This window comes from Jaculus jaculus, chromosome 9 (assembly GCF_020740685.1).
Source record: "Jaculus jaculus isolate mJacJac1 chromosome 9, mJacJac1.mat.Y.cur, whole genome shotgun sequence".
Taxonomy (NCBI): Eukaryota; Metazoa; Chordata; class Mammalia; order Rodentia; family Dipodidae; genus Jaculus; species Jaculus jaculus.
In genome coordinates this window covers 87,927,599-87,952,757 of record NC_059110.1, presented here as the reverse complement: position 1 = coordinate 87,952,757, position 25,159 = coordinate 87,927,599, and the positions used below count along the sequence as shown (strand labels likewise).

At 48.3% G+C, this 25,159-nt stretch overlaps 1 protein-coding gene and 1 non-coding gene across 4 annotated transcripts in view; one reads left to right on the top strand and one right to left on the bottom strand.

Moving 5' to 3' along the window:
• Nucleotides 1–7,750: 7,750 nt before the first annotated feature.
• Nucleotides 7,751–25,159, top strand: part of Ksr1 (kinase suppressor of ras 1) — a 166,705-nt gene continuing 149,296 nt past the window's right edge. For all 3 annotated transcript variants that reach the window (XM_045158602.1, XM_045158601.1, XM_045158603.1), the window contains exon 1: nucleotides 7,751–7,987. In XM_045158602.1, the coding sequence (XP_045014537.1) occupies nucleotides 7,751–7,987 (237 nt within the window). The remainder of the gene's footprint in view (nucleotides 7,988–25,159) is intronic.
• Nucleotides 23,204–23,394, bottom strand: LOC123463654. Its single transcript, XR_006639057.1, has one exon. It is a non-coding gene; the product is annotated as a U2 spliceosomal RNA (small nuclear RNA).

The window sequence follows — 25,159 nt, the reverse complement described above, 5'->3', positions numbered from 1 at the left end:
TCCTGAAGTTCTGCATGGCTTTGTTAATTCGGATCTCAGTTTAGCTATTCATGGTGCACTCACCTGAAATCCCAGCACTGGGGAGGCAGAGGCAAGACGATCAGGCGTTTAAAGCCATCCTTTGCTACTTAGCAAGTTTGTGGACAGAGTAAAACAAAATAAAGCAAATAAAAATCTCAATTCATTTGTCAGTCACAGAGTACATTTCTGACCACTTTCCCCCCCTTTCTTGATAATGCCCAACACTCTGAATTTATTTGATAACATGTTGGTGTGTGTATATATATCATTTTCATTTATTTATGTATTTATTTTTCATTTTCTTGAGGTAAGGTCTCACTCTAGCCCAGGTTTACCTGGCACTCACTCAATAGTCCCTGACTAGCCTTAAACTCACAGCAATCCTCCTACCTCTACCCCCTAAGTGCTGGGATTAAAGGCATGCACCATGATGCCCAGTTTATTTTATTTTTGAGACAAGTCTTGCCATACAAGCTGGCCTTAAACAAGTAATCTTTCTATGTATGCATATACAGCATGTCAGGATGGCAGAATGGTCTAAGGCACCAGACTTAAGCTTCTACTTCTATATATACACACACATATATAATTCATTTATTTGTGAGGCAAAAGAAAGGGAAAACAGAACAGGCATGCCAGGGCCTCTTGCCACTGCAAACAAACTCTACATGCGTGTGCCACTTTGTGCATCTGGTTCCATGTGGACAAAGGATATTCAGGCCAGGTTGGCAGGCTTTACAAGCAAGCACCTTCAACCGCTGAGCCATCTCCTCAATCCTAAACAGGTGATCTTTTGGCCTCAACATTCCAAGTCCTGGATTTATAGATGTGCATCACCCTGCTGGGCTTATACAGACTGCAAGATTGAACTTCCTGGCTTGTGAGCTGCTCCTGGGCCCTGGCGTGTGGTAGGTGTCCTCGTGTTTGCTGGACACAGGCATAAACGTGCTCGCATGCTGCTTTGGCGTTTAGATGCAATATGGACCAGTCAGAGTGACACCGATGAAGGTGTCTGAAACAGAGGGGAGGGAGGGAGGAGGGAAGGCACAAACTGTCTATACTGAGGGCACTGCTGAAAATATCTCAGGAGCTTGGAGCTGAGCCTAAACTGAATATATCCAGTGGCTCATGTCTGCAATCCCCGCACTTGAGAGGTAGAGGTGGGAAGATCATGAGTTCAAGGCCGATCTTGGGCTTTTGGCTACACCGAGACTTGGTCTTAACCAAACCAAACAAAATAAAACAAATCCCCAGAACTTGGAGATGACATTGCACTTGAGAAACAGCACATGATAGGTGGGTTTAACTGAGTAGAAGAGACTCATTAGAACATGAAGCCAGGCGTGGTGGCGCACACCCTTAGTCCCAGCACTTGGGAGGCAGAGGTAGGTGGATTGCTGTGAGTTCGAGGCCAGCCTGAGACTACATAGCGAATTCCAGGTCAGCCTGGGCTAGAGCGGGATGCTACCTTGAAAAAACCAAAAGAAAGAATGTGAAGAAAGTAATTTTCACCTTAATGAGTTAGCGAGTGAGGCATTTGAAACAGCGTAAGTAAACATATAATATTTATCAAGTAAATATGCCCTCTCCTTATTTTATGACCACCACCTTATGTGGTATCTGTTTATTCTCACATGTCAACTCTGCCTTGCAAATGAGCTGTATTAGGAGATTAGGAGACTTGCTCAAGGTCATATACAGCCTGCTCAAGGTTCAGTTCAGACAGCATTGGCAATCCCACTCCCTAAAACAACTGTGTGCAAAGTTGTGACATAACATTGGTCCCTACTTTCTGCCTCACCCATTATGCATACCTGCCTTCTCTCACTGGAACCCCTGAAGGCCATGGAATTTTATTTTGTTCACTGCTGTTCCCCAGTGATTATTTACTGAATGTTAAAAGAGTGAAGAAGCCAAGCATGGTGGCCTTAATCTCAGCACTCAGAGGGGCAGAGGTAGGAGGATTGCTGTGAATTCAAAGCCAGCTTGATACTACATGGTGCATTCCAGGTCAGCCTGGGCTAGAGCCAGACCCTACCTCCAAAACCAAAAAAATAAAATAACAAAAGGGCAACGAAGAGATTACTTACAGATTCTTGTTCTTCACCTCTAAGCGGTGGTTCTAGGACATGTGGCTGACCAAACACTGAAATCCCATCAAGAAGGATAAGGTCCACGGAATGCTCTCTCCCATCAGGAGAAAGACTGTCTGCGCAGAGGGACTGGCTGTGAGAGCTGGGTGGGACCATAGCCAGGGGGCTGGCATTTGCCCAAATCTCCAGTTTGCTGCTGCCACCGCTGCCATGGAGATGTTGACTAGGTGTGGATGCCACTGGCCATAGGCTGGCTGTGGTCTTTCTCAAGCTGTGAAAATAAGTGGCCCTGAGGACCCTCCGCATTTACAAGCTGACGCAGCACATAGCTAAGGTGGGTCTGTCGCTCAAGTGCGGCAGCTCTGACTACCAGAGCTGTGGACGGTCCCTTTAGACAGTTTTCTTGGCCCACTGACCTTCCCCTGGACCTTGGCTTCTCAAAGCATGGTCTCCTCCCTAGCAGCGTTAGCGCCGCCTGAGAACTTGCTAGAAAAGCCAGTTCTTGGGAACTATACTCAGCGTGTTGTATGTAATAGGAAACCATGGGGCTCAGACCGTGACTCCAGGAATGAACAAGCTCTGCAGGTGAGGGTGGTGCTCGCTCCAGCTTGAGAGTACATCTCAGTTTTACTTCCAGGGTAGTCATTTTTCTGCTGCAAGGGTGGGGCTAAGGCAGCAAGCTAGGGAGATTCAGAGATACAGTACTGGGGATCCTGTTACATGTTGAATAGGGGTTACATTTTTAAAATATAGATATTATTTATTTATTTGAGAGACAGAAAGAGGCAGAGAGAAAGAGAGAAGGAGAGAATGGGCATGCCAGGGCCTCCAGTCACTGCAAATGAGCTCCAGATGCATGCGCCCCCTTGTGCATCTGTATTATGTGGGTCCTAGAGAATCGAACTGGGATCCTTTGGCTTTGCAGGTAAACTCCTTAACCACTAAGCCATCTCTCCAGCCTGGATTACTTTTTAAAAAAATAAATAATTTTATTTATTTATTTATGAAAGAGACAGAGAAAGAGAGAAGCAGGGGGGGGGGGGGGAGGGAGAGAGAGAGAGAGAGGGAGAGAACGGATGTGCCAGGGCCTCTAGCCACTGCAAAGGATCTCCAGACTCATGTACCACCTTGTGCATCTGGCCTATGTGGGTACTGCAGAGTTGAACCTGGGTCCTTTGGCTTTGCTGGAAAGTGCCTTTACAGCTAAGCCGTCTCCCCAGCATAGATTAAACTTTTTATTTTTGGGGGAGGGGTTCGAGGTAGGGTCTCACTCTAGCACAGGCTGACCTGGAATTCACTCTGTAGCCTCAGGGCGGCCTTGAACTTGTAGCAATCCTACCTCTGCCTCCCAAGGCATGCGCCACCACACCTGGCATGTTTTTAATTATTACTTCTTTTGTGTGTGTGTGTATGTATATGTATGTATATGATGTGTGAGCATGTACCATGGCTTAGGTGTAGAGGTCAAAGGATCATCTCGGGGTGTTTCTTCTCTCCTTCTGACTTTCTTTTGAGACAGGATCTCTCTAGCTCTGCTTGTGAGCGTCCGAATTCTCCTGGCTCTGCCTCCCAGTGCCATAGGCATAGGCACACTGGGATTAGAGGTGTGTGTCACTTTGTATCTGGCTTTTTTGTTTGTTTGTTTGTTTGTTTTTGAGGTAGGGTCTCACTGTAGCCCAAGCTGACCTGAAATTTACTATGTAGTGTTAGGCTGGCCTTGAACTCACAGTGACCCTCCTACCTCTTCTTCCTGTGTCCTGGGACTAAAGGCGTGCACCACCACAACCTGCTCGTGTGTGTGTGTGTGTGTGTGTGTGTGTGTGTGTGTGCACGTGAGTGCTGAGAAGGATTGCACTCAGGTTGGCAGGCTTGCAAGCAAGCACCTTTAACCCCTAAACCATGGCCCCGACCCCATTTTTTTATATTTATTTTAAAAAGGTTTAGGGCTGCAGAAATGGCTTAGCAGTTAATGTGTTTGCCTATGAAACCAAGGGCTCAGGTTCGATTCCCCAGGACCCATGTAAGCCAGATGCACAAGGTGGCACATGCAGCTGGAGTTGTTTGTTTTTTGTTTTTTTTTTTTTGCAGTGGCTGGAGGCCCTGGCATGCCCATGCTCTCTCTATTTATTTCTCTTCTCTCTCTCTCTTTCTTTCTGCTTGCAAATATAGAGTAAGAGTGAGACCTTACCTCGAAAAGGCAATATATATATATTCTACATGTAGTTCAATGGGAGAAAGAGATACCACCAGTGAAGATACTCAACAGTGGACACTGCAAGCCTCATAATTGGCCAGCCAGCCCAAATGAGCCAACGGGTGCAATAGTGGCACGTCTGTCATGGTAGGGTCTCACTCTAGCTCAGGCTGACCTGGAATTCACTAGATAGTCTCAGGGTGGCCTCGAAGTCACAGCAATTCTCCTATTTCTGCCTCCTGAGTGCTGGGATTAAAGGCGTGTGCCACCACGCCCAGCTAAATAATTTTTTTTTTAAGGTTTATTTAGCTTATAACTTTGGAGGCTGAAAGTTTAAGGTTGGGCAGCCTCATTTGTTTGGCTTCTGATGAGGGCCTCCTGGGCTAGAGTATAGTATGGCAGAGAAGTGGAAAGTGCATGAGCCATACAGAGGGGAGATGGCATAGACAGGGTGCCAGAGATTCAGGGGCTAAGATTACTCTTTTTTAAAAAAAAAAAAACAACTATTTCCAGGCATGGTGGCACACACCTTTAATCCTAGTACTCGGGAAGCAGAGGTAGGAGAATTGCCATGAGGTTAAGGCCAACCTGGGACTACAGAGTAAGTTCCACATCAGCCTGGGCTACAGTAAAACCCTGCCTCAGAAAACAAAACAAAGCAAAACATTTTAGTTATTGACAATTTTATATATACACACATATATTATACACACACACACACACACACACACACACACACATATATGATGTATTTTGATCATAACCAGCCCTACTTTCTCCTCTTTTCTTCTTTCTTTTCCCCAAGTATTCCTTCTTCTACATTGATCTCTTCGCGTGTGTGTACGTGTGTCTGAGTTTAATCATGTTTTGCAAGAGCGTGGGGGTTCTTTACCAAAATACATGCAACTTAACAGCAGACACTCCAGTGAAGAGGATGTTTCTCCCTTCCCCAGCAACACTGCACTGTCAGTAACTCCTCAGGGAAGGATGGGGGGCCTCTTGCCCTCCTCCACCATCCACGATGGAATACCAATGGGCCCAATATTGTGCAGGTCAGAATAGCAGCCGCAAGGTCAAGTCCTGACCAGGAGACAGTGTTCGACAGCAGTCCCTTTCATCTTGTGCTGCTAATTTATAAGGCTTGCAGTGTCCACTGTTGAGTATCTTCACTGGTGGTATCTCTTTCTCCCATTGAACTGCATGTAGAATGGCTTCTTCCAGCTTTCTGTCAGCTGGTCTACATGGGGGAGGTTATCAGCTCAGTTCCAGCAGGATTTCTCAGTGGCCTTGCAGCCCGAGTATGTGGAGTCTTCAGCAATAGGGTCTTACCATCTATTCCTGGTGGGAAACCAAGGGTCTCGGCAATGGCCTATAATGTTTTGGGGCATCAGGGACCTCCTTGGCCAACAACTCCCTGGAAGGTATCCCATCCTGAGGCCTCTTTTTTTATGGCTTATTAGAATGGACTTTTCATCATACTCAGGTAGGGAAGTAAGGGAGAGAGCCCATTGGTTTTTGGCCTCAAGAAGAGCCAGCCTAGTTAAGTATGCCAGATTGGGAAAGAAGCAAGGAATACTGTTGTTGAGGGATTGTTTGGAGTCATCTTAGGTGAGACTGGGTCAGATGCCAAGTTTCAGCTTTGCCAGGTGAGGTGGCATCTTCTCATTCCCTCTCTCTGGGTCTTTGTCTCTGAAAGACTACCTATTAAAAAAAAATTACTACCTTATTCCCATTTCTCTTTTATTAGGAGGGTAAACATGTGGGGTGTGGGTGGGGCTTGAGCTCTGGGTTAGGAGGTACCGTTTTTACTGCCATGCGATTACACTGTCTGTTTTGGTTTGGGTCCTTATATAGGCAATGAGAGCTTAGAAAAGAGCTAAGTGACCTCATGTGCCAGTAGTCAATTGCTGGGCTGTACACATGTAACCTCATTCATTATAGGAACCCTAGAAATAGGTTGTCACCACCTCATTCAAAGTGAGGAGAGGTCTGGAGAGATGGCTGGGCTGTTAAGGCACTTGCCTGCAAAGTTTAATGACCCTGGTCCGATTCCCCCATACCCATGTCCAGCCAGGTACACAAAGTGGTGCATGCATCTGAAGAGTTTGATAGCAGAAGCTAGAGGCACTGGTGTGCCCATTCTCTCTCACTCTCTCTGCTGGCAAATAAATAAAAACATAAAGTGAGTAGAAAACTCAAGAACTCAGAGGACAGCCCAAGGTCATACACCAAGCAGTGGAGTGTGGAGCTAGATTTGAGCCCAGGCTCTCTGGCTCCACAATCCTCAAAAGTTCCTGACATCCTGGACTAGAGTGAAACCCTACCTCGAAAAAAAAAAAAAAGTGCCTGACAAATCAGTGTGCTTCCCGTGTGTCACTTGCTGGGCACAGGATGGCACATGGCAGGCTTATTTGGGTGAGTAAATAGCATTCCAAAGAAAGATCTTTTTTAAATTTTAAATTAAAAAATTTTATTTTATTCTATTTATTTGAGAGAAAGACACACAGCAAGAGAATGAGTGCGCCCACGCCTTCAGCCACTGCAAACAAACTCCAGATGTATGCATCACTTTGTGCCTCTGGCTTTAGGTAGGTACTGGGGAATCAAACCTGCATCCTTAGATTTCGCAGCAAGCACTTTAACTGCTAAGACATCTCTCCAGCCCACAAAGATCTTTCTTGGTAATTGAAGATCAAGTTCTTTTGTCAACCAGATATGGGAAAAAAATTCTTTCTCTTTTTGGCAGTGCTGGGGATCCAACTTAGGGCCTGGTGTTTGCTAGGCAAGTGCTGTATCATCCTTAGTCTGGAGGCTGTATGTGCTGAGGGAGGGGGGCGGTGAATCTTTAAGCTCATAAATAGCGACCTCTAAACTCACACACAAATTCTGGAAACCTCACAGTCCCCATTTTCCATGGCTCAACTGCAGCTGAGCCACCAGCCTCTGCCCCGCCCCATCCTCTGATGTGTGTGTGTGTGTGTGTGTGTGTGTGTGTGTGTGTGTGTGTGTGTGTGTGTGTGTGTTGGGGGGGCTGTAGTAGGTGGGGAGGTGAAGCGCTAGGGGTGCCTGGAACGAAACCCCGCTCACTACTCGTTTGCACCGGGGTAGGAGTTACCATAGAGCAGCCCATGCTGGCCACCCCCCTCGCCCCACGCAGGGCGCGGGCTGGGCAGCAGATGCGCGGTGCGGACTACAAGTCCCAGCATGCCTGGCGGCCGTGATCCGGCCCCCCGCTGCTGCTTAAAGGCTCTGGGAACCGCAGCCGTCGGGTCGCGTAGTCTTTCGCTTTGCCGCCGCGGCTGGGCGGCGGGAGGAAGGTACTCTGCAGCCTGTTCTCCAGGGCTCCGGGCGCCGGCAGCGCCAAGGGGTTCTCCTCGTCCAGCCCCCCCACCTTCACCCCCGGGCTCCCCGCCCCGGCCCCCCGCGGCCCCGATGCCGAGGCATGGATAGAGCGGCGCTGCGCGCGGCGGCGATGGGCGAGAAGAAGGAGGGCGGCGGCGGTGGCGGGGGGGACGCGGCGGCCGCGGATGGGGGCGCCGGGGCCGCGGCCGGCCGGGCGCTGCAGCAATGCGGGCAGCTCCAGAAGCTCATCGACATCTCCATCGGAAGCCTGCGCGGGCTGCGCACCAAATGCTCGGTGTCCAACGACCTCACCCAGCAGGAGATCCGGACCCTGGAGGTAAAGGGGGCTGCGGCGGCGCCCGAGGGTCCCAGAACCCGGACTGGGCCGGGGGAAACGACTCCAAGTGTTTTCCATCGGAGTTGCACGATCCTGGCGCGCGGGGACTTCGCTGCATCTTCTTCCTCCCTTGCTCGCGCTTGCAGAGGCGACAGCGTGAGGACCCAGGGCCAGCACTCACCTTGGACAGGGTTTGGGGGAGGGGATGTGCAGTGGGGGACCCGGCGGAGCGAGGTGCCTGAGTGCAGACATCCCCTGCCATCCCAACCCCCCCATTTTCAGGGTCCGCAGGACTCCTTGCCCAACTGAGTCACGCTCTGGACAACACCGAACCCCCCCCCACCCGCACCCGCCAGTGTGCCTGAGCCGGGATGATGGGGGAAACTGAGTGCAGGCCTGCCGCCCCGGCTTTTCCTAAGCCCTCGCTCTCCGCGTCCCCTTCCTTTCCAATCCCTCCAGGTCTTGTCTGCCACTTTTCAAAAAGTGTTTGCTGAAACAGGCATTTTTGATGTACCGGCCGGTGGGGGGTTCTTTCCTTTCACGATGTCACAGCGGTTCATTACTCAAAATGTAATTATCCACCGATATCCCAACTCCTTCCAAACACTGGCCTTTGGCCTAGGAAGGATTATACTTGGGGAAGGGAATCTTTGGTAGGGAGGAAGACACTGCTTACTTAAGGGGGTGCTGGCAGACATGGCCTGGAGTGCAACTAAGAAATAAGATATGTGAGCTTTTCTCTCTCAAATTATAGCTGGGAAGTGCAGTATTAAAAGGATTTGGAAGAACCAGCTAGAAGGGTGGTTGGGATCTCAGAAGAGGGAGCTCCCCCACCCCTTACACAATGGAGGGAAACCACTGCCTTCCCAGCTTGCTTTGGTCCAACAACTGGGAGGCCTCTGAAATTCCAGGGGCCAGTTAATAGCTGCCCCACCATGAAGAAGGGCTTCTTCCCATCTTGTATTGCCACATCTGGGCTCTTGTAGGTCTGGGGATGTTCTATTTTATTAGATCCTCGTCTCTTCCCACCATTGCTAACTGTCTCTGCCAGCTGTTATAGGGCCAGCTGGTGATTGCTGTAATTATTACAAGACCGGTCCTCCTCCTTCTCACACCAACAGCCTGAGCCTAAAATGGTTTAAAATGGTCATGGTGACTCTCCTGTAGTTTTATTTTCTTAAAAGCTGTGAAGCCAGGGACAGTGGAAGACTCCAAGTAGTGTTGGATATTATTTTTGTTTTTTGGTTTTGTCTTTTAAATTGTTACAACTTGCTACAACAGGACTTTGCTTAAAAAGCAAATCAACAATGTCATTCCTCTTTTTCCCAAATGTGTCCTTCTGCATGTAGCTTTCTTGAACATACAGCTGAGTGTGTATGCACACCCGCTTGCCTGATGAAGTTCAGTTTTTTTCAAAAATTAATTAATTTATTTTATTGTACTTATTTGAGAGAGAGAGCAATACAGAGAAAGAGAGAGAGGAATGGTGCACCAGGGTCTCTAGCCACTGCAAACTAACTCCAGATGCATGCGCCACCTTGTACATCTGGCTTACATGGGTCCTGGGGAATCGAAAGGAGGTCCTTTGGCTTTGCAGGCAAGTGCCTGAACCACTAAGCCATCTCCCCAGCCCCAAAGTTCAGCTTTTCAACTGACACAATAGGGGGCCTGTGAGGTTTCGTTCTGGGGGGAGGGGTCGTTGTCCAGTGCTGTGTGTCTGCTTGGACTGTGTGTGGGGCTGAGAGAATGTTCTCTGTGTTGGCCTCTGTGGATTGTCCCCACATCCCTGGCCCCCTGAGTAAATATAAAAGAATGGCTTGCTCTTTTATTCTCTGCAAATGACTTTGCTTTTTGCTTTTAACTTCCACAGTTGTACATTTTGACAAGGTGTGGCACCACGATCCCCCAAGCCTCCCACTCTTCAGGCCTCTGAGCTGGTTAGGAAGCAGCCTCCCTGCTGAATGTGCTGCATGGTCACCTCTGGTGGCACCCACAGGGCCATGGGCCATTTGCATTGTGAGTAGGATGAATGTGTCATAGTCAGTATATTTGGGAGTTCTGCGTCTTGAAAAGTCAGTAAGTGGGTTGCAGTTTGGGATGGGCATTTTGACCCTGGTGTTGCTACCAGCTAATTGGGGTGAATAACTTCAACTTCATCCCTGGGGCTTCAGCCTTCCCGTCTGCTTAACAGGGAGTTTGGAGAGGCTCCCTGAGGTCTGTCTGTCAGTGCTCTGTGGTTTAGCCATGGAGGCTCAGTTGGGTTGAATCAAACATTTGTGGACACTGTTCATGGAGCTGTCCCTGTTTAAGAACAGTTCCAAAATCCAGAGGCACTGGACGGATCGTGGAAGACATACATTTATTACTATGAGCATTTCTCGACAGGCGCACTGGGAGGAAGAGAAAGCCAACAGCTTTCTGAAGTGGTCCTGGCTAGGTGACCTTGGGCAAGCCCCATGTCTTTACTCTCAAGCTTCTCCATCTGAATAGTGGAGACAGATTGCTTACTCTTACATTTTATGGAGTCCAAGTTTGCACTGTTCTCAAGAATCTGTCCATAAACTCTTTCACTGGTGAGGGTTCAGTGACATTCATGCACAGGACACCTTTTGAAGGAGCAAATATGGCTGGCCCTGATTTCATACAAATGGATGACACAGGCCAAAAAGCAATTCCGGCAGCCTGAGTTAAGGGGGCATGTGGTGAGGCTACGTGGGTCAGAACTATGTCCCAGTGACTGCCTTTCCTCGTTCGAAGTCTCCTTTCGCACACCAGGCTGGCCCCCAAGTAGGGTCTGGCTAAAGGGTGTGGCTTATGCAATTATGTCAAGCTTCTGGCAGAACTTTAAGAGGCCCAGCCCACTCTGACCTCCTTAGTTGAGCTCTTTGTGAGAACAGTAAGTCCCTGGGAGACTGACCAGTGGCAGACAGCCTGTGGAGATCCCTGGCATGATGGCATGCTGCTGGCCACTGCCATCTTTACTCTGTGGAGTGGTGGGTCCCACTTGGTTGAAAGGGGAGTCAGAAGGGCTGGGAATACAGCTCAGTAGTAGAGTACTTGTCTAGTATGCTCAAGACCCTCCGCACCACATTAAAAAAAAGGGCGGGGGAGAAGCCAAGGATTAATGTTCACCCCCCCCACCTGACCTGCCCAGCGGGGTGCTGGCCTCTTTTCAGCCTCCTAGGATTTCCTGGAGATCCACTGACTTCATCACACACACTTCTCCTATCTAAATGCAAAGGGTGAGGACACAGCCAGAAACGAGAGTGTTCCCGGGCAGAGGTGGCTCGGCTGTATCATTGAGGTCGAATCTGCACGCTGTCTGCATTGTGTCCTCCTGGGGCACTAACAACTCCACGAGGCAAGCAGGAGTGTTGCCGACCAGCTCTGCCCATGGAGAGACCCCTGGCTTGTTTGTGGGTCCCATCTGCTGGGCTCCCCTGGGGTCCCACATGTGTAAGGGACTGGAAGAATAATCGTGCACAAAAGCAAATGCTCATGTTGCCTCATGCTTATTCACTTTTTAGGTACTTGAAAATATATATATATATATATATACCAACACTTGGGAGGGGGGCAGAGATAGGATGATCACTGTGAGTTTGAGGCCACTGTGAGAATACAGAGTGAATGAATTCCAGGTCACCCTGGGCTAGAGTGAGACCTTACCTCAAAAAACAAAACAAAGCCAGGCGTGGTGGTACACACCTTTAATCCCAGCACTTGGGAGGCAGAGGTAGGAGGATCACCGAGAGTTCAAGGCCACCCTGATACTACGTAGTTAATTCCAGGTCCGCCTGGACCAGAGTGAGACCCTACCTTGAAAGCCAAAACAAACAAACAAAGAAATAAACAAACAAACAAAAACCAAGCAAACAAAACAAAATATATATACACATAGGCTGGAAAGATGACTCTCAGCAGTTAAAAGACATTTGCTTACAAAGCTTTCCAGCCAAGGTTCAATTCCCCACTACCTATGTAAAACCAGATGCACAAAGTGGCACATGCATCTGGAGTTCATTTGCAGTGACAAGAAGCCCTGGCACACCCGTTCTCCTTCCTTCTCTCTCCGCCTGCAAATAAATCAATGATATATATATAAGCAAAGCATGTGTGTATGCATGTTCATATGCATATGGCACACATGTGTGGCCAGAGGTCAACGTTGCGTGTTTTCACCCGTTACTCTCTACCTTATTTTGGGACAGGGTCCCTTACTGAACCTGGAGCTCACCGATCCGGCTAGACCAGAAAGCTAGCTTCTTGTTCCTGCCTCCTCGGTGTGGTGTGCTGGGATTATAGCACGTGCCACTCTGCCTGGTAGTTTATGTAGGTACTAGAGATCTGAACTCAGGTCCTCACGCTCTCATGGCAAACACTTTATCCACTGAGCCATCTCCCGGCCTCCCTCTTTTTTGTAACATGTTCTTTCTTGCCAGTCCACCAGTGCTGGCTCTGTGTGGGGTGCCTCCCTTGTGCCCAGAACGGTGTGCCCAAAGGGCTTCGCTCCAGAGACTTTGCTCCTGAGACTGATGGGAGCCATGGGTACAGTCTCCGCACTTGGCTGCTTCCCTGAGCACTTGTCTTGGAGCCAGAGCAACTGGGGAGGCAGGCAGGCCCAGCCCTCACCCAGTGGGCCTGGAAGGGGGTCATAGCATGCTGTGTGAGGGCCTGGGTGTCTGGTGGAACTGCTGGAAGCCGAAGGGTGTGTTTACTGGACAGACATTCCCTCCCTACTGATGTGCTTAGGGCCCTCCCAGCTGGTGGCCGCCCTGGCTGGAGTAGGGGTCTGCCTGGCCTTTGGGCTAAAGGGGTGGCCAGGCAGGAAGATAGCGGGGTGTTCCAGTACCATGGCTGGCAGAGAGCGCTTCAGAGTGGGCCGTGTATTGAGAATCTCACAGAGCTGTTGGCTAGTCTGATCTCCTGGCACCATGGGAAATATTCCTAGAGTCTAGGTGACATCTCCCAAGTCAGATGTTTCTGGAAGAACTGAGTCTCAAACCTGGTTTTCCTCTCCTGATGCCAGTATTGTTGCAGGGAGTGGCATTTCACCCAGTGTTCTTAGCCTCGCCTGAGAGATTCCAGTCGGTTAAAGGGATGCAGAGAGGAGGCCCTCTGTCTTTGGGTGTCCATTTTCACCTTGGTGACTTTTACCCTGGACAAACCCACGTCCCACGTGTCCCTCAGAGGAGGCCCGAGGAGGACCTACTCTTTCCAGAGGCTGTGAGCCAGGGAGGGCTGCGGTGCTGGAGGGAAGTCTTATCACTTCTGTGCCCCAAACCAGGGGTGCCCGGAGGCTGGGGTCGCTGCCTGGGGAAGGGATAATGCCTCCTACCCGCAGGGCTGTTCCTTCTCCTCCCAGACACCTGGCTTGGCTCTCAATCCTGGGAAGCAGCATTCCATACCAGATGTTTTCCTGCCTGCTGGCTGTGGCCCAGAGAGGGATCCTGCACAAAGGTCTGGCCTGTGACCGTGTCTGCAGTGGTTTGGGGTAGCAGCAAAGCCTGTGGTTCAGTCCCTGAGCTGTTCTTTTTTATTTTTTTGAGGTAGGGTCTCCCTCTAGCCCAGGCTGACCTGGAATTCACCATGTAGTCTCAGGGTGGCCTTGAACTCATGGCGATCTTCCTACTTCTGCCTCTCCAGTGCTAGGATGAAAGATATTGCTACCATGTCCAGTCCCCCTTCCCTCCTTTTTAAGAATGTCCTTGCAGAACAGACTGGTTGGTGTTTTTTTAATTTATTTCAAAGGGACCTGGGCCAGAGTGAGACCCTACCTCGAAAAACTAAAAAAAAAAAAAAAAAAAAAGAATTCTCAAAGGGAGGCCACATTGGTGTGCCTAGTGTTATGGGAGTGACCTTTGCAGGGAGAGTATCCACATGGATGAGGAACATTCTTGACACATGCTCTGTGTGAAGCCCTCCATCAGGCTCTTCTGCATGCTTTGGCACACTTGGGAGGGGTTCATCTCCAGTTCAAAGGAAACTCTGGCTCAGAGGGCTGCAGAGCCTATGTTACTGGGTAGCTGAACGTGGTTGACTGCTCTCGATAGCTTGTGCACCCCTGGCTGGCCTTGAACTCCTGGTGATCTTCCTGCTTCAGCATCCTGAGTGCTGGGATTATAGGTGTGTACCACCGTGCTCTGGTCCTGAGAACTGATGTGGCAACCTCTGCAGTTGCCTCTAGAAATCATGCGGGTGTGGGGGAGGGCATGGGTTTTGGTCAAGGTCATGGCTACTGGCATGAAGAAAATGGTCAGTAAGCCAAAGGGCCCAGGGACTTCGGATGGCTCAATTCTAGCCCATTGGCCTGAGGAGGGGCTGCCCTAGGCTATGCAGCCTGGGAGTTTGGGTGTTGCCCCGGCTTCCCGCGCGTCTAGCCCATCCCATCCTCGAAGACAGGGTTCCGTCAGCAGGAGGTGAGGCAACCAGGTTCGTGCTAGTTTCATTCTGAGAAATGAGAAGCTGCCTAGAGATCGACTTACTCATAATTTTTTTAAATGGCTACCTGCCTTTCTGAGCAATTCTTCAGATAAGGCACATGCTCTTTAACTTGGTCCTTTTTTCATATTTCATTTATTTATTTGTAAGCATGGAGAGAGAGAGAGAAAGAGAGAATAAGGGAAGGAATGAAGGAATGGGCACACCAGGGCCTCCAGCTCCTGCAAACAAACTCTAGACGCATGCGCCACCTTCTGCATCTGGCTTATGTGGGTACTGGGGAATCGAACCTCTGTCGTTAGACTTTATAGGCAAGCACCTTAACCACTGAGCCATCATTCCAGCCCTGACTTGCTCCTTTTAATTGAAATATTCAAGATACACATTAATATATGTTGACTCAGAAAGGAAAATGAACTAATCTCAGAGTTAATTCCCGTGACCATTTATTGCATCTTCCAATCTCTTTATCTTGCATTTGCATAGAAGTGTACATGCATGTGTTTGTGGAGTATTCCGTGTGTGTCGCCTTCTAAATACCTTGTCTCACCACATGTGCTTAGGTAATGTCATGATCAGACTGTAATTGTGTGGCTATACCAGACATTCTTTTAAGTAGATCTCCATTCCCAATGTTGGCTTATTTGGGCCTTAACATTAAAAAAATATTTATTTACTTATTTGCAAGCAGAGAAAGAGAGAACACAAGAATGAATGAGAATAAAGGCCAGGGCCTCTAGCTGCTGCAAATGAACTCCAGATGTATATGCCACTTTGTGCATGCGGCTACACATGGATGCTGAGGAATTGAACCTGGGCGCTTAGGCTTAGCAGGCAACTGCCTTAGGCTTAGCAGGCAACTGCCTTAACCTCTGAGCCATCTATCTCTCCAGCCCCTGGGCCTTAACATTAGAAAAACCTATTATTCTATTTCTTAGTCATGCTGTTCTTTCTTCCTCCAAACGGCTTTGCTGGATTAAAAAAAATTCTTTTGGACACAGAGCCTCGATATGTCCTAGCCAAAGCTGGGTTCTTACTTTTTATCTTTCTGCCTCAGCTTGAATGCTGGAATTACAGGTGTTCCACACTATGCCCAGGGATCTATTTAAAATCTTTAGAAAAGCTGGGTCTGGTGGTGCACACCTTTATTAATCCCAGCACTTGGGAGGCAGAAGAAAGAGGATGGCATTGAGTTTGGGGCCACCCTGAGACTACATAGTGAACTCTATGTCAGCCTGGGCTTGAGTGAGACCCTACCTCAAAAAAACTTTAGAAAAAAATTTAAAGCCATTTATTTTTTTTGCATGTGTGTATATGTGCATGCCAGGGCCTCTTGCCTCTGTAAACGTGCACCAGACACTTGATTCACTCTTTTACCTCTGGCTTATGTGGGCAACTTAGGAATTGAACCCAGGTCCACAAGCTTTGAAAACAAGTGTCCTTAACCACTGAGCCATCTTCTCATCTTGCATTTAAAGTCCCTTTGGCAGAATTTAGCAAGTGGCAGTGCTTATACAGTTGTCCCTCTGCTGCTGCATGTGTAGTGATGCTTAGATCCAGGGTCTTAAGCAAGAGATGGGGTAAAACCCTTGGCTGAGGTTCTTTGACATACATGAGGAATTATGGGTTTTGGGTTACTGGCTTGTGTCTGAAGATCAGGGTTATATGCCAAGCATTGTGAGTCTAGCATTGTAGTTGCAATGGAAGTTGGGTCTCTGGACCAACTACAAGAGACACCCTTCCTGTCTGGCAGAGGAAGGACTGAACTTGGTCTCTTTGGTTCTAGGAACAGGTCATTGTGGACCATTCATAGCCAAATGGAGAGATTCTATTTATCTATTTTTGTTTTGTAGTGCTGAGGATGAACCCAGGGTTTTACACATTAGGCAAGTGCTCTAGCACTGAGATGTATGCCTAGCTCTCTTTTTACTTTTTATTTGAGATAAGGTCTAACTAAGTGGCCCAAGCTAGTCTTGAAATTACTATACAACCAAGGTAGGCCTTGAAGTTGCGATCCTTCTTCGTCACCCTCCTAAATAGCTCGTGTTATGTAGCGCCTGTCACCAGAGGCTAGAAAATGAAGTTTTTTTTTTTTGGTTTTTCGAGGTAGGGTTTCACTCTGGCCCAGGCTGATATATATATATATATATGTATATAATTTTGTTGTTTTGAGGTAGGGTCTTGCTCTAGACTAGGCTGACCTAGAATTCACTATGTATTCTCAGGGTAGCCTCAATCTCATGGCGATCCTCTTACCTCTTCCTCCCTAGTGTTGAGACTAACGGCGTGTGCCTAGTTGTATATAATATGCTATTTTTTTTGGTTTTTAGTTTGTTTTAGTTTATTGGGTAGGGTCTCACTCTAGCTCAGGCTGAGCTGGAATTCATTATGTAGTCTCAGGGTGGCTTTAAACTCACGGCGATCCTCCTACCTCTGCCTCCCGAGTGCTGGGATTAAAGGCGTGCGCCACCACGCCTGGCTCAATACGTTTTGATTCTATTCACACCATTTACCTTTCCTCAGAAGGTGGAGTCTTTTTTTAAAATTTTATTTATTTGCAAGCAGAAAGAGGAGAGCCATTGCAAACGAACTCCAGACGCATGTGCCCCTTGTGCATCTGGCTAACGTGGGTTCTGGGAAATCGAACCTGGGTCCTTTGGCTTTGCAGGTGAATGCCTTAACCGCTAAGCCATCTCTCCAGCCTGGAGTCTGTTTTTTTGGTTTTAAGGTGAAGTCTTGATCACTTGGCTCATGACAAGCACTTCCCTGAACTAGGTATGGTTTCATCCCAGTGACAGATGCTGATGTGAGAACTGTTCTGAGTGCTTGGCTCTGGGGTTGACAGTAAACTTGTGGGTTCCTAAGGGCTGCAGGAGATCCTGGCTGTTTACATGGCTAGCCTACCTCCCTTACAGGTAAGGATGTGTGGGGGAGGTCACTGGTCAGGAGCACCTGTTGGAGAGAATGAACGTGGTTGTTTGGAGGAGCGCTGAGCTAGTGGCCCTGAGTGAGATGGGGTAGCGCCTTCAACCTGGCTTTCTGATGGGAAGGGTGTGGACCACAGGCCTGCCTCACGGGGTTGCTGCAAGAGGAAACACGGCTTGGCCTTCCTTGCTCTATCCAGTGTCCCAGGGACCCTGAGGGTTGCACGGGCTTTTGGAGCACACTATGTGGGGTGTCTTGTGTGGGCATGGCTCGGGCGGAATGGATTTTTTTCTTTTCTTCCCTCCCCTCTTCTCCTTTCTTCTCCCCTTTCTTCTCCCCTCTTCTTCCTTCTTCTCTTTTCTTTTTTGAGGCTGTGTCTTGTTCTGTAGCTCTGGCTAGCCTCAAACCCTGTCTTGCCAGAATCACAAGCGTGCTCCCCCGCTCCCAGACTGAATGGACTTTCTTGAACCTTTGGCCCCGATTATAGACTTTCAAGTCTTTCTTCCTTCTACTGAGAACCAGCAGACATTTCCTCCTGCAGGGCCTGTTTCTTTCCAATTGCTTTCATAAGGTGCAGCCTTTTTAATTAGTTAATTTATTAGAGAGAAAGAGAGAGGGAGAGAGAGAATGGGTGTGCCAGGACCTCTAACCACCGCAAAGGAACTCCAGACACATGAGCCACCTTGTGCATCTGGCTTGCATTAGTACTGGGGCATCGAACCTGGGTCCTTAGGTTTCGCAGGCCAGCATCTTAACAGCTGAGCCGTTTCTCAAGCCCAGGTGCAGCCTTTGCGTCAACGCCCTCTCTGTGTTCTCTCTCATGCTGGAATCCAGGTGAAGATGCAGAAGCCTGCTGTGGGGCCAGCTGTTGAGATAAATGCTTTGTCATTTATTCCATGCGCTGAAAAAAGTCTCAGTCCAAACTGCTACCACCACCACCTTGCCAAGCCTGGGTGTTTATATCTTTCTGCATTTTCTGTTGCCTTGGTGGTGTGCAGTGTCATTGCCAGGTTGAAGTCACTCTGCTTGCAGGCTGTTTTTCTCTCTCTTATCATTTTTCTGCCCTCAGAAAAAAGGCAGGGATGAGCAGAGATTTGTGTTTAAAATTTTTTTGAAAATTCAGAATAATTTTTTTTGCTTTGTTTTTGTTTTTGACTCATCCAAGCAGGGTCTTTCGCTCTCGCACAGGTTGACCTGGCCTTAAACTCACAGCAATCCTCCTACCTCAGCCTCTCAAGTGCTGGGACCGCAGGCATGCGACACTGTGCCCAGCTGCAGAATAAGACTTGATTTGCAATCTGTGGACTAGGCCAGCTATGATTGGGAAAAATACCTTTTTCTTTCAGAACAAATGCAGGTTTGTATTGATGGGGAGAGTTTTGCTTTCTGCAGATCTGCTGAGATGAGCTGCTTCTAGGCTGGTGGAGTCCCATCTTTGCCAATTAATGTATGTTTAGTTTTTTTTTTTTTTTTTTTTTTTTTTGTTTTTCAAGGCAAGGTCTCGCTCTAGCTCAGGCTGACCTGGAATTAGTGTCAGGGTGGTCTCGAACTCTTGGCAATCCTCCTACCTCTGCCTCTCAAGTGCTGGGAATAAGGCATGTGCCACCACACCCAGTTTATGTTTAGTTTTTTTTTTTTTTTTCTGAGTTAGGGTTTCACTTTAGCCCAGGCTGACCTGGAATTTATTATGTAGTCTCAGGGTGCCTCTAACTCATGGTGATCTTCCTACCTATGCCTCCCAAGTGCTGGGATTAAAGGCATGCACCAACATGCCCGGTTTATGTTTAGTTTTGAGATAGATAAGCAGGATCAACTTTGCTCAAGATGCAGCCATAGTGTTTGTTTTTTTCTTTTAGACAAGTCTCTTTGTAGTTTAGGCTAGCTTCAAACTCGGGATCCTCCTGTCTCAGCCTCTCTAGTGCTAAGATTGCAGGCATATACCACCATCTCCAGTGCACATAAAGTTTTGCTAATAAGAAAAAAAAGCTGTGAGTAATTTTTAAAAAACAACCCCATGAGCTGGACGTAGTGGCTCATCCCTTTAGTCCCAGTACCCAGGAAGCTGAGGCAGGAGGATCACTGTTAGTTTCAAGTGCAGCTTGGGCTACACAGTGAGTTTTAGGTCAGCTTGGCTTAGATAGAGTGAGGACTTGCCTTAAAAAACTAAAGTAAAAGCCGGGCGTGGTGGCGCACGCCTTTAATCCCAGCACTCGGGAGGCAGAGGTAGGAGGATCGCCGTGAATTTGAGGCCACCCTGAGACTACATAGTTAATTCCAGGTCAGCCTGGGCTAGAGTGAAACCCTACCTCGAAAAACCAAAAAAAAAAAAAAAAAAAAAAAACTAAAGTAAAACAAAACCCCCCAAAAAATCCCAAACAAAAAATGAGTTGGAGAATCATTGAGGAAGACACCCAGTATTGACCTCTGGCCTCTACATGCATGTACACACACATGCACAAACATTTGTATCCCCACATACAAACATGTACACACAATTATACATGTAGAAATAGAGCAGAAAGCCACCTGAGTGTTCTCTCTCACTAGACAATGCTTTGAGGCCACCTGTTCCACCAAGCCTGGGTCCTTGGAAGGTTCTACATGTGGCCTTTCTCATACTTAAGATTTTCCTGTGAAGGAACGTGTCAAATGTATCTCATCATTTTCCTGGAAACCTCTGGTCTTAAGATGCCTGCCACAAGACTTCTCTGGCAGATTTATCCACAAATTCTCTCCCTCTACCCTTCCTATCCTTCCTGGAACATAGCTGGGGAGTCATTACCTTAGTTATGAGCAGAAAAAAGGGAGACAATAAATGACAATAAACTGATAAACTGTATATTCGGGTTGAGCCCCCTCCCCCTTTTTGTTTTGGTTTTTCAAGGTAGAGTCTCACTCTAGCCCAGGCTGACTTGGAATTCACTGTGTACTCTCAGGGTGTCTTTGAACTCACAGCGATCCTCCTGCCTGTGCCTCCCAAGTGCTGGGATTAAAGGGGTGTGCTACCAAGCCCGGCCTTTTTAGCATTTTCTTTTTTGAGCCACTGTTGTTTTCATTCTAGGTTTTTAAAAAATTAATTAATTAATTTGACAGAGAGGGAGAATGGGCATGCCAGGCCCTTTAGCCCCTGCAAACAGGCTCCAGACATGTGCACCACCATGTGCATCTGGTTTACGTGGATCCTGGGGAATCGAACCTGGGCCCTTTGGCTTTGCAGGCAAGTGCCTTAAGTGCTAAGCCATCTCTCCAGCCCCTTATTCTAGGTGTTTTATAAACTGGAGGTCCCATTTGAGTTGCAGGTGGAACTGAGCCTCAGCCAGTGGGAGAAGTGGCTTTGTGTTGAGGGAGCCTCTTTTGGGCAACTGGGGTCTCTTGGGCACTATGCCACCAAGTAAGGACAAGGTTCACTTAATCCTTCCAACAAGAAACATAGCCCAGGACCTAAGAGGTTTGCCTGCCTGGGACATGCCACCTACCTCCCTCTGCCCTGGATACTCTCCCTCTCAGGATCTCTGGGTGGGCAGCTTAACAAAGCAAGAGTCATGCCTGAGCTGGGACTGGAGGGGAGGGGACGGGCTGTGCTGCAGACTAGGAATGCTTTTTAAAACGAAAAAGGAAATGCCGGCCCTGAAGGAGAGGAAAGGAAGCAGCTTCCTGTTGCTGGTGGTGGCTTTTTTGTGAGGGAGGTGGAGCTCTGTCTGTCCCTTCGGCCTACCGAGGCCTGGGTTAGCTGAGCTGCCGGAGCCCTTGCTCTGGCTGCTACCCGAGGTTTCAGAATTCTGCACAGTGCAGCCTCTACGCTACTTCATCCAGCCCACTGAGGCACGTGGATGTGTGGTTTCTAAATGACCCACCCTCAGTACCTGTTTCAAAATGGAGGGTCATCCTAGCTGACATTACTGCCTGCTTACCCTATACCTGGCCACATACTAGGAGTGAGCAATCGATCTTCCTTCCCTCTGACTGTTTTTATTTGTGGATTTGGAAGAAGGGGGAGAGAATGGAAGTACCAGGGGCTCCAGCCACTGCAGATGAATTCTAGATACATGAATCACTTTGTGCATCTGGCATGACGCGGGTACTGGGGAATCGAACCTGGGTCATTAGGCTTTGCTTTGCATGTAAGCACCTTAGCCATGGACCTCCAGCCCTTCTAGTAGTTTTAAAAAGTTTATTTGAGCCGGGCGTGGTGGCGCACGCCTTTGATCCCAGCACTCGGGAGGGAGAGGTAGGAGGATTGCCGTGAGTTCGAGGCCACCCTGAGACTACACAGTGAATTCCAGGTTGGCCTGGGCTAGGGTGAGACCCTACCTTAGGAAAAAAAAACGTCTTATTAAAAAAATGTATTTGAATGTGTCCATGCTAGGGTCTCTTGCCACTGCAAACAAACTCCAGACACACACTTTGCTTTACATAGGTGCTGGGGAATTGAGCACAGACCAATAGGATTTGCAAGCAACACCTTTAACCATTTAGCTATCTCCCTAGCCTGCCTGCTAGCAACTTCTCCCCTTTTTGGGGGTGCGTGTGTGTTTGTGCGTGTGTGTATGGGCACAGGTGCCACAGTATGTATGGGGACATCAGAGGATAACCTCGGGGTGTTGGTCCGCTCCACCTTGTTTGAGACGGGATCTGTCGTGGTTTGTCATCTGTGAACACTAGACCAGCCAAACTAGCTGGCCCTTGAGAGTTGGGTTTCTCCTGGTTCTCATTGCTGTGGGTGTGTTTGGGATTCCAGACTTGGACTTGTGTCACTTGTGCCCAGCGTTATGTGGGTTTTGGGGATCTGAACTCTGGTTGCCAGGCTTGGCCAGTGAGCACTTTAATCACTGAGTCACGTTTTCTGTGGCGTGCCCTCCTCATACCACACTTAGGTGGTAGGTCCCCTCATTATTCCCTTTTAGAGATGAAGAGACAAGTGAAGAGAGGCTAAGTGACTTGCCTAGAGGCACACAGCTAAGGAGAGACAGAGCTGTCATTGGAACCCAGATAGCCTGTTTTTTTTATTGAGACAAAGTTTCTTATAGTCCAGGCTAGCCTCAAAGTGCTGTGTAGCTGAGAGTGACTTTGAACTCCTAATCTTCCTACACTCTACCTCCCAAGTCCTGGTGTTATAGGTTTGTGTCACTGGAGCCTTCTTCTTCTTCTTCTTCTTTTTTTTTGGTTTTTTGAGGTAGGGTTTCGCTCTAGCCCAGGCTGATCTGGAATTCACTATGTAGTGTCAGGGTGGCCTTGAACTCATGGCGATCTTCCTACCTCTGCCTCCCAAGTGCTGGGATTAAAGGTGTACGCTACCATGCCTGGCCCTCTTTCTTTATTTTTTAAAAATATTTTTATTTACTTGAAAGCAGAGAGAGATTGAGAGAGGCAGACAGAATGGGCTTGCCAAGACCTCCAGCTGCTGCTAAAGAACTCCAGATGCATGCACCACTTTGTGCATCTGGCTTTACGTGGGTAGTGGGGAATTGAACATGAGTTGTTAGGCTTTACAGGCAAGCGCCTTAACCACTGAGCCCTCTCTCCAGCCCTCTACCCCTGCCCCTTTTGTTTTTTGAGGTAGAGTCTTGCTGTAGTCCAGGCTGACTTAGAATTTACTATGTAGTCTCAGGGTGGCTTCAACTCACTGTGATCCTCCTATCTCAGCCTCCTGAGTGCTGTGATTAAAGGAATGTATCACCACACCCAACATTCTTTTTCTTTTTTTGAGGTAAGGTCTCCAATTTATAACCCAGGCTGGTCTAAACTCCTGGCAATTCTCCTGCCTCAGTCTACTAAGTGCTAGGATTGGAAGTATCTACCACTGTGCTTAGCTGCATTTGTTAAAACATTTTTTTTTTTTTGCTTCCCTCAAGAGGGCACACCATTCCTGGAGGTACTGCAATACCATGTTGATGTGTGGAGTGGACAGAGAAAACTCCTATTTGAAATCCACTTTTCAAAAATCTAGTTAATATATTGTTCTCTAACAGAAGACATATCAGATATTAAACTGATAACAACAGATACTATACTTGATCTTAGCCAAAAGGCTGAGAAGGGATGGTTCTTAACTTTTATTTTGGAAATGTTCAAACATATACAAAAGTAGAGAGAAGAACGTGGGGGCTGGAGATTTAGCTTAGCTGTTAAGCGCTTGCCTGCAAAAGCTAAGGACCCTGGTTCGAGGCTCAATTCCCCAGGACCCACATTAGCTAGATGCACAAGGGGACACACGCGTCTGGAGTTGGTTTGCACTGGCTGGAGGCCCTGGCGCGCCCATTCTCTCTCTCTCTCTGCCTCTTTTTCTCTCTGTCACTTTCAAATAAATAAATAAAAATAAACAAAAAAATTAAAAAAAATAAAAGAACGTGGTATACCTCCCACCGCCATTCCCCAGAGTAGCTGTGATCAGTGGAGGCCCTGGACAGTTGGTCTCAGGGAAGCAGAGAGACCCAGGGAAATTTTGTAGCCCAGCAGAGCTGAGTCTGTCCCCAGGCTGGAGGACTCTACCCTTGCCATGGAAAGATTGTGCCACTCTGCCAGTGTGCACACTACAGTGCCATCTCCAGCTCCAGCCTCATCTCCTTCCTGCTCAGTGTTGGGGGCAGCTTCCACAGCCCCTCAACACCCCTGGGACCCAGCCGAGATCCTGCGGGGAGGCAGGGCACCACGTTCACAATGCCACTAGTGATGCCGTCCCATGCCCATTCTTCCTGATGGCTCCAGTCTCTTCTTTTCCTTTGTTCACATCATGGGAGGAACATGCTTTACACATTGAATTCTTGTGCGTCTGTGCCCAGGGAAGAAGCGTCTAGAAACAGTAGGTGGACACTGTTCTCCTGTCACCCCTGCAATTCCAGCCTAAGACCCAGAACTGGAAGGGGTTTCCTCGGCTCTTGCTGTTCTGTGTTGTGGTTCCATCCAGCCCTGCCAGGAGCCTGGCTTTGCTAACTGCTCTCTCATTGCCTTTCTCTTTCTTTGTTTCCCCCTTATTTTGGTTCTTGTGAGGTTGGGTCTTGCTCTAGCCCAGGCTGGCCTGGAGCTCAGTCTAGTCCCAGGCTGGCCTGGATCTCAGAGTGATCCCCTTACCTTTGCCTCCTGAGTGCTGGGATTAAAGGTGTGAGCCACCATGCCTGGCTTCTCTGGGGTTTGTTGATCCCAGTATATATGAATGTTTTTTGGTGGGGAGAAGGCTTGCTTTTTTTGTTTGTTTTTTTCCGGTCAGTTTGATTTCTGCTATACTCTCTTACAGTTTTTTCTCAGGTGCTGTGTCACGTTTGCTGGCCGTTTAGGTCTCTGGACTTGGCCTTCCTGGCAGTCATGATGTCATTATGGGAAGGGAGCACCCCGAGGAGAGGCGGGCAGTGAGGATGCAGGGGGTGCATGGGCTGTGGGGTGAGCATGACACGTTTCCTGACTTCTCGGCTACTCTGACCTTGGACAAGTTCCTCAGGTTTCTCAGTAGATAAGGGGAATATGGTGATATTACTTTGTTCGTGGGGAGTCACCAAGATACAGAAGGTGTGCTGGACAGAACCTGGTACTTCAGAAGAATTTCAGTATGCATGTATGTATTTTCTTGCTTAGTGTTGATTTATTTTTATTTTATTTTATTTATTTGTTTGAGAGAGAGAAAGAAAGAGGCAGATAGAGAGAATGGGCATGCTAGGTCTCTAGGCCAGTGCAAATAAACTCCATTATGCGCCACCTTGTGCATCTGCCTTACATGTGTACTGGGAAATTGAATCTGGGTCCTTAGGCTTCTCAGACAAGCGCCTTAGCTGCTAAGCCATCTCTTCAGCTCTGATTTATTTCCTTCTTTCTTTC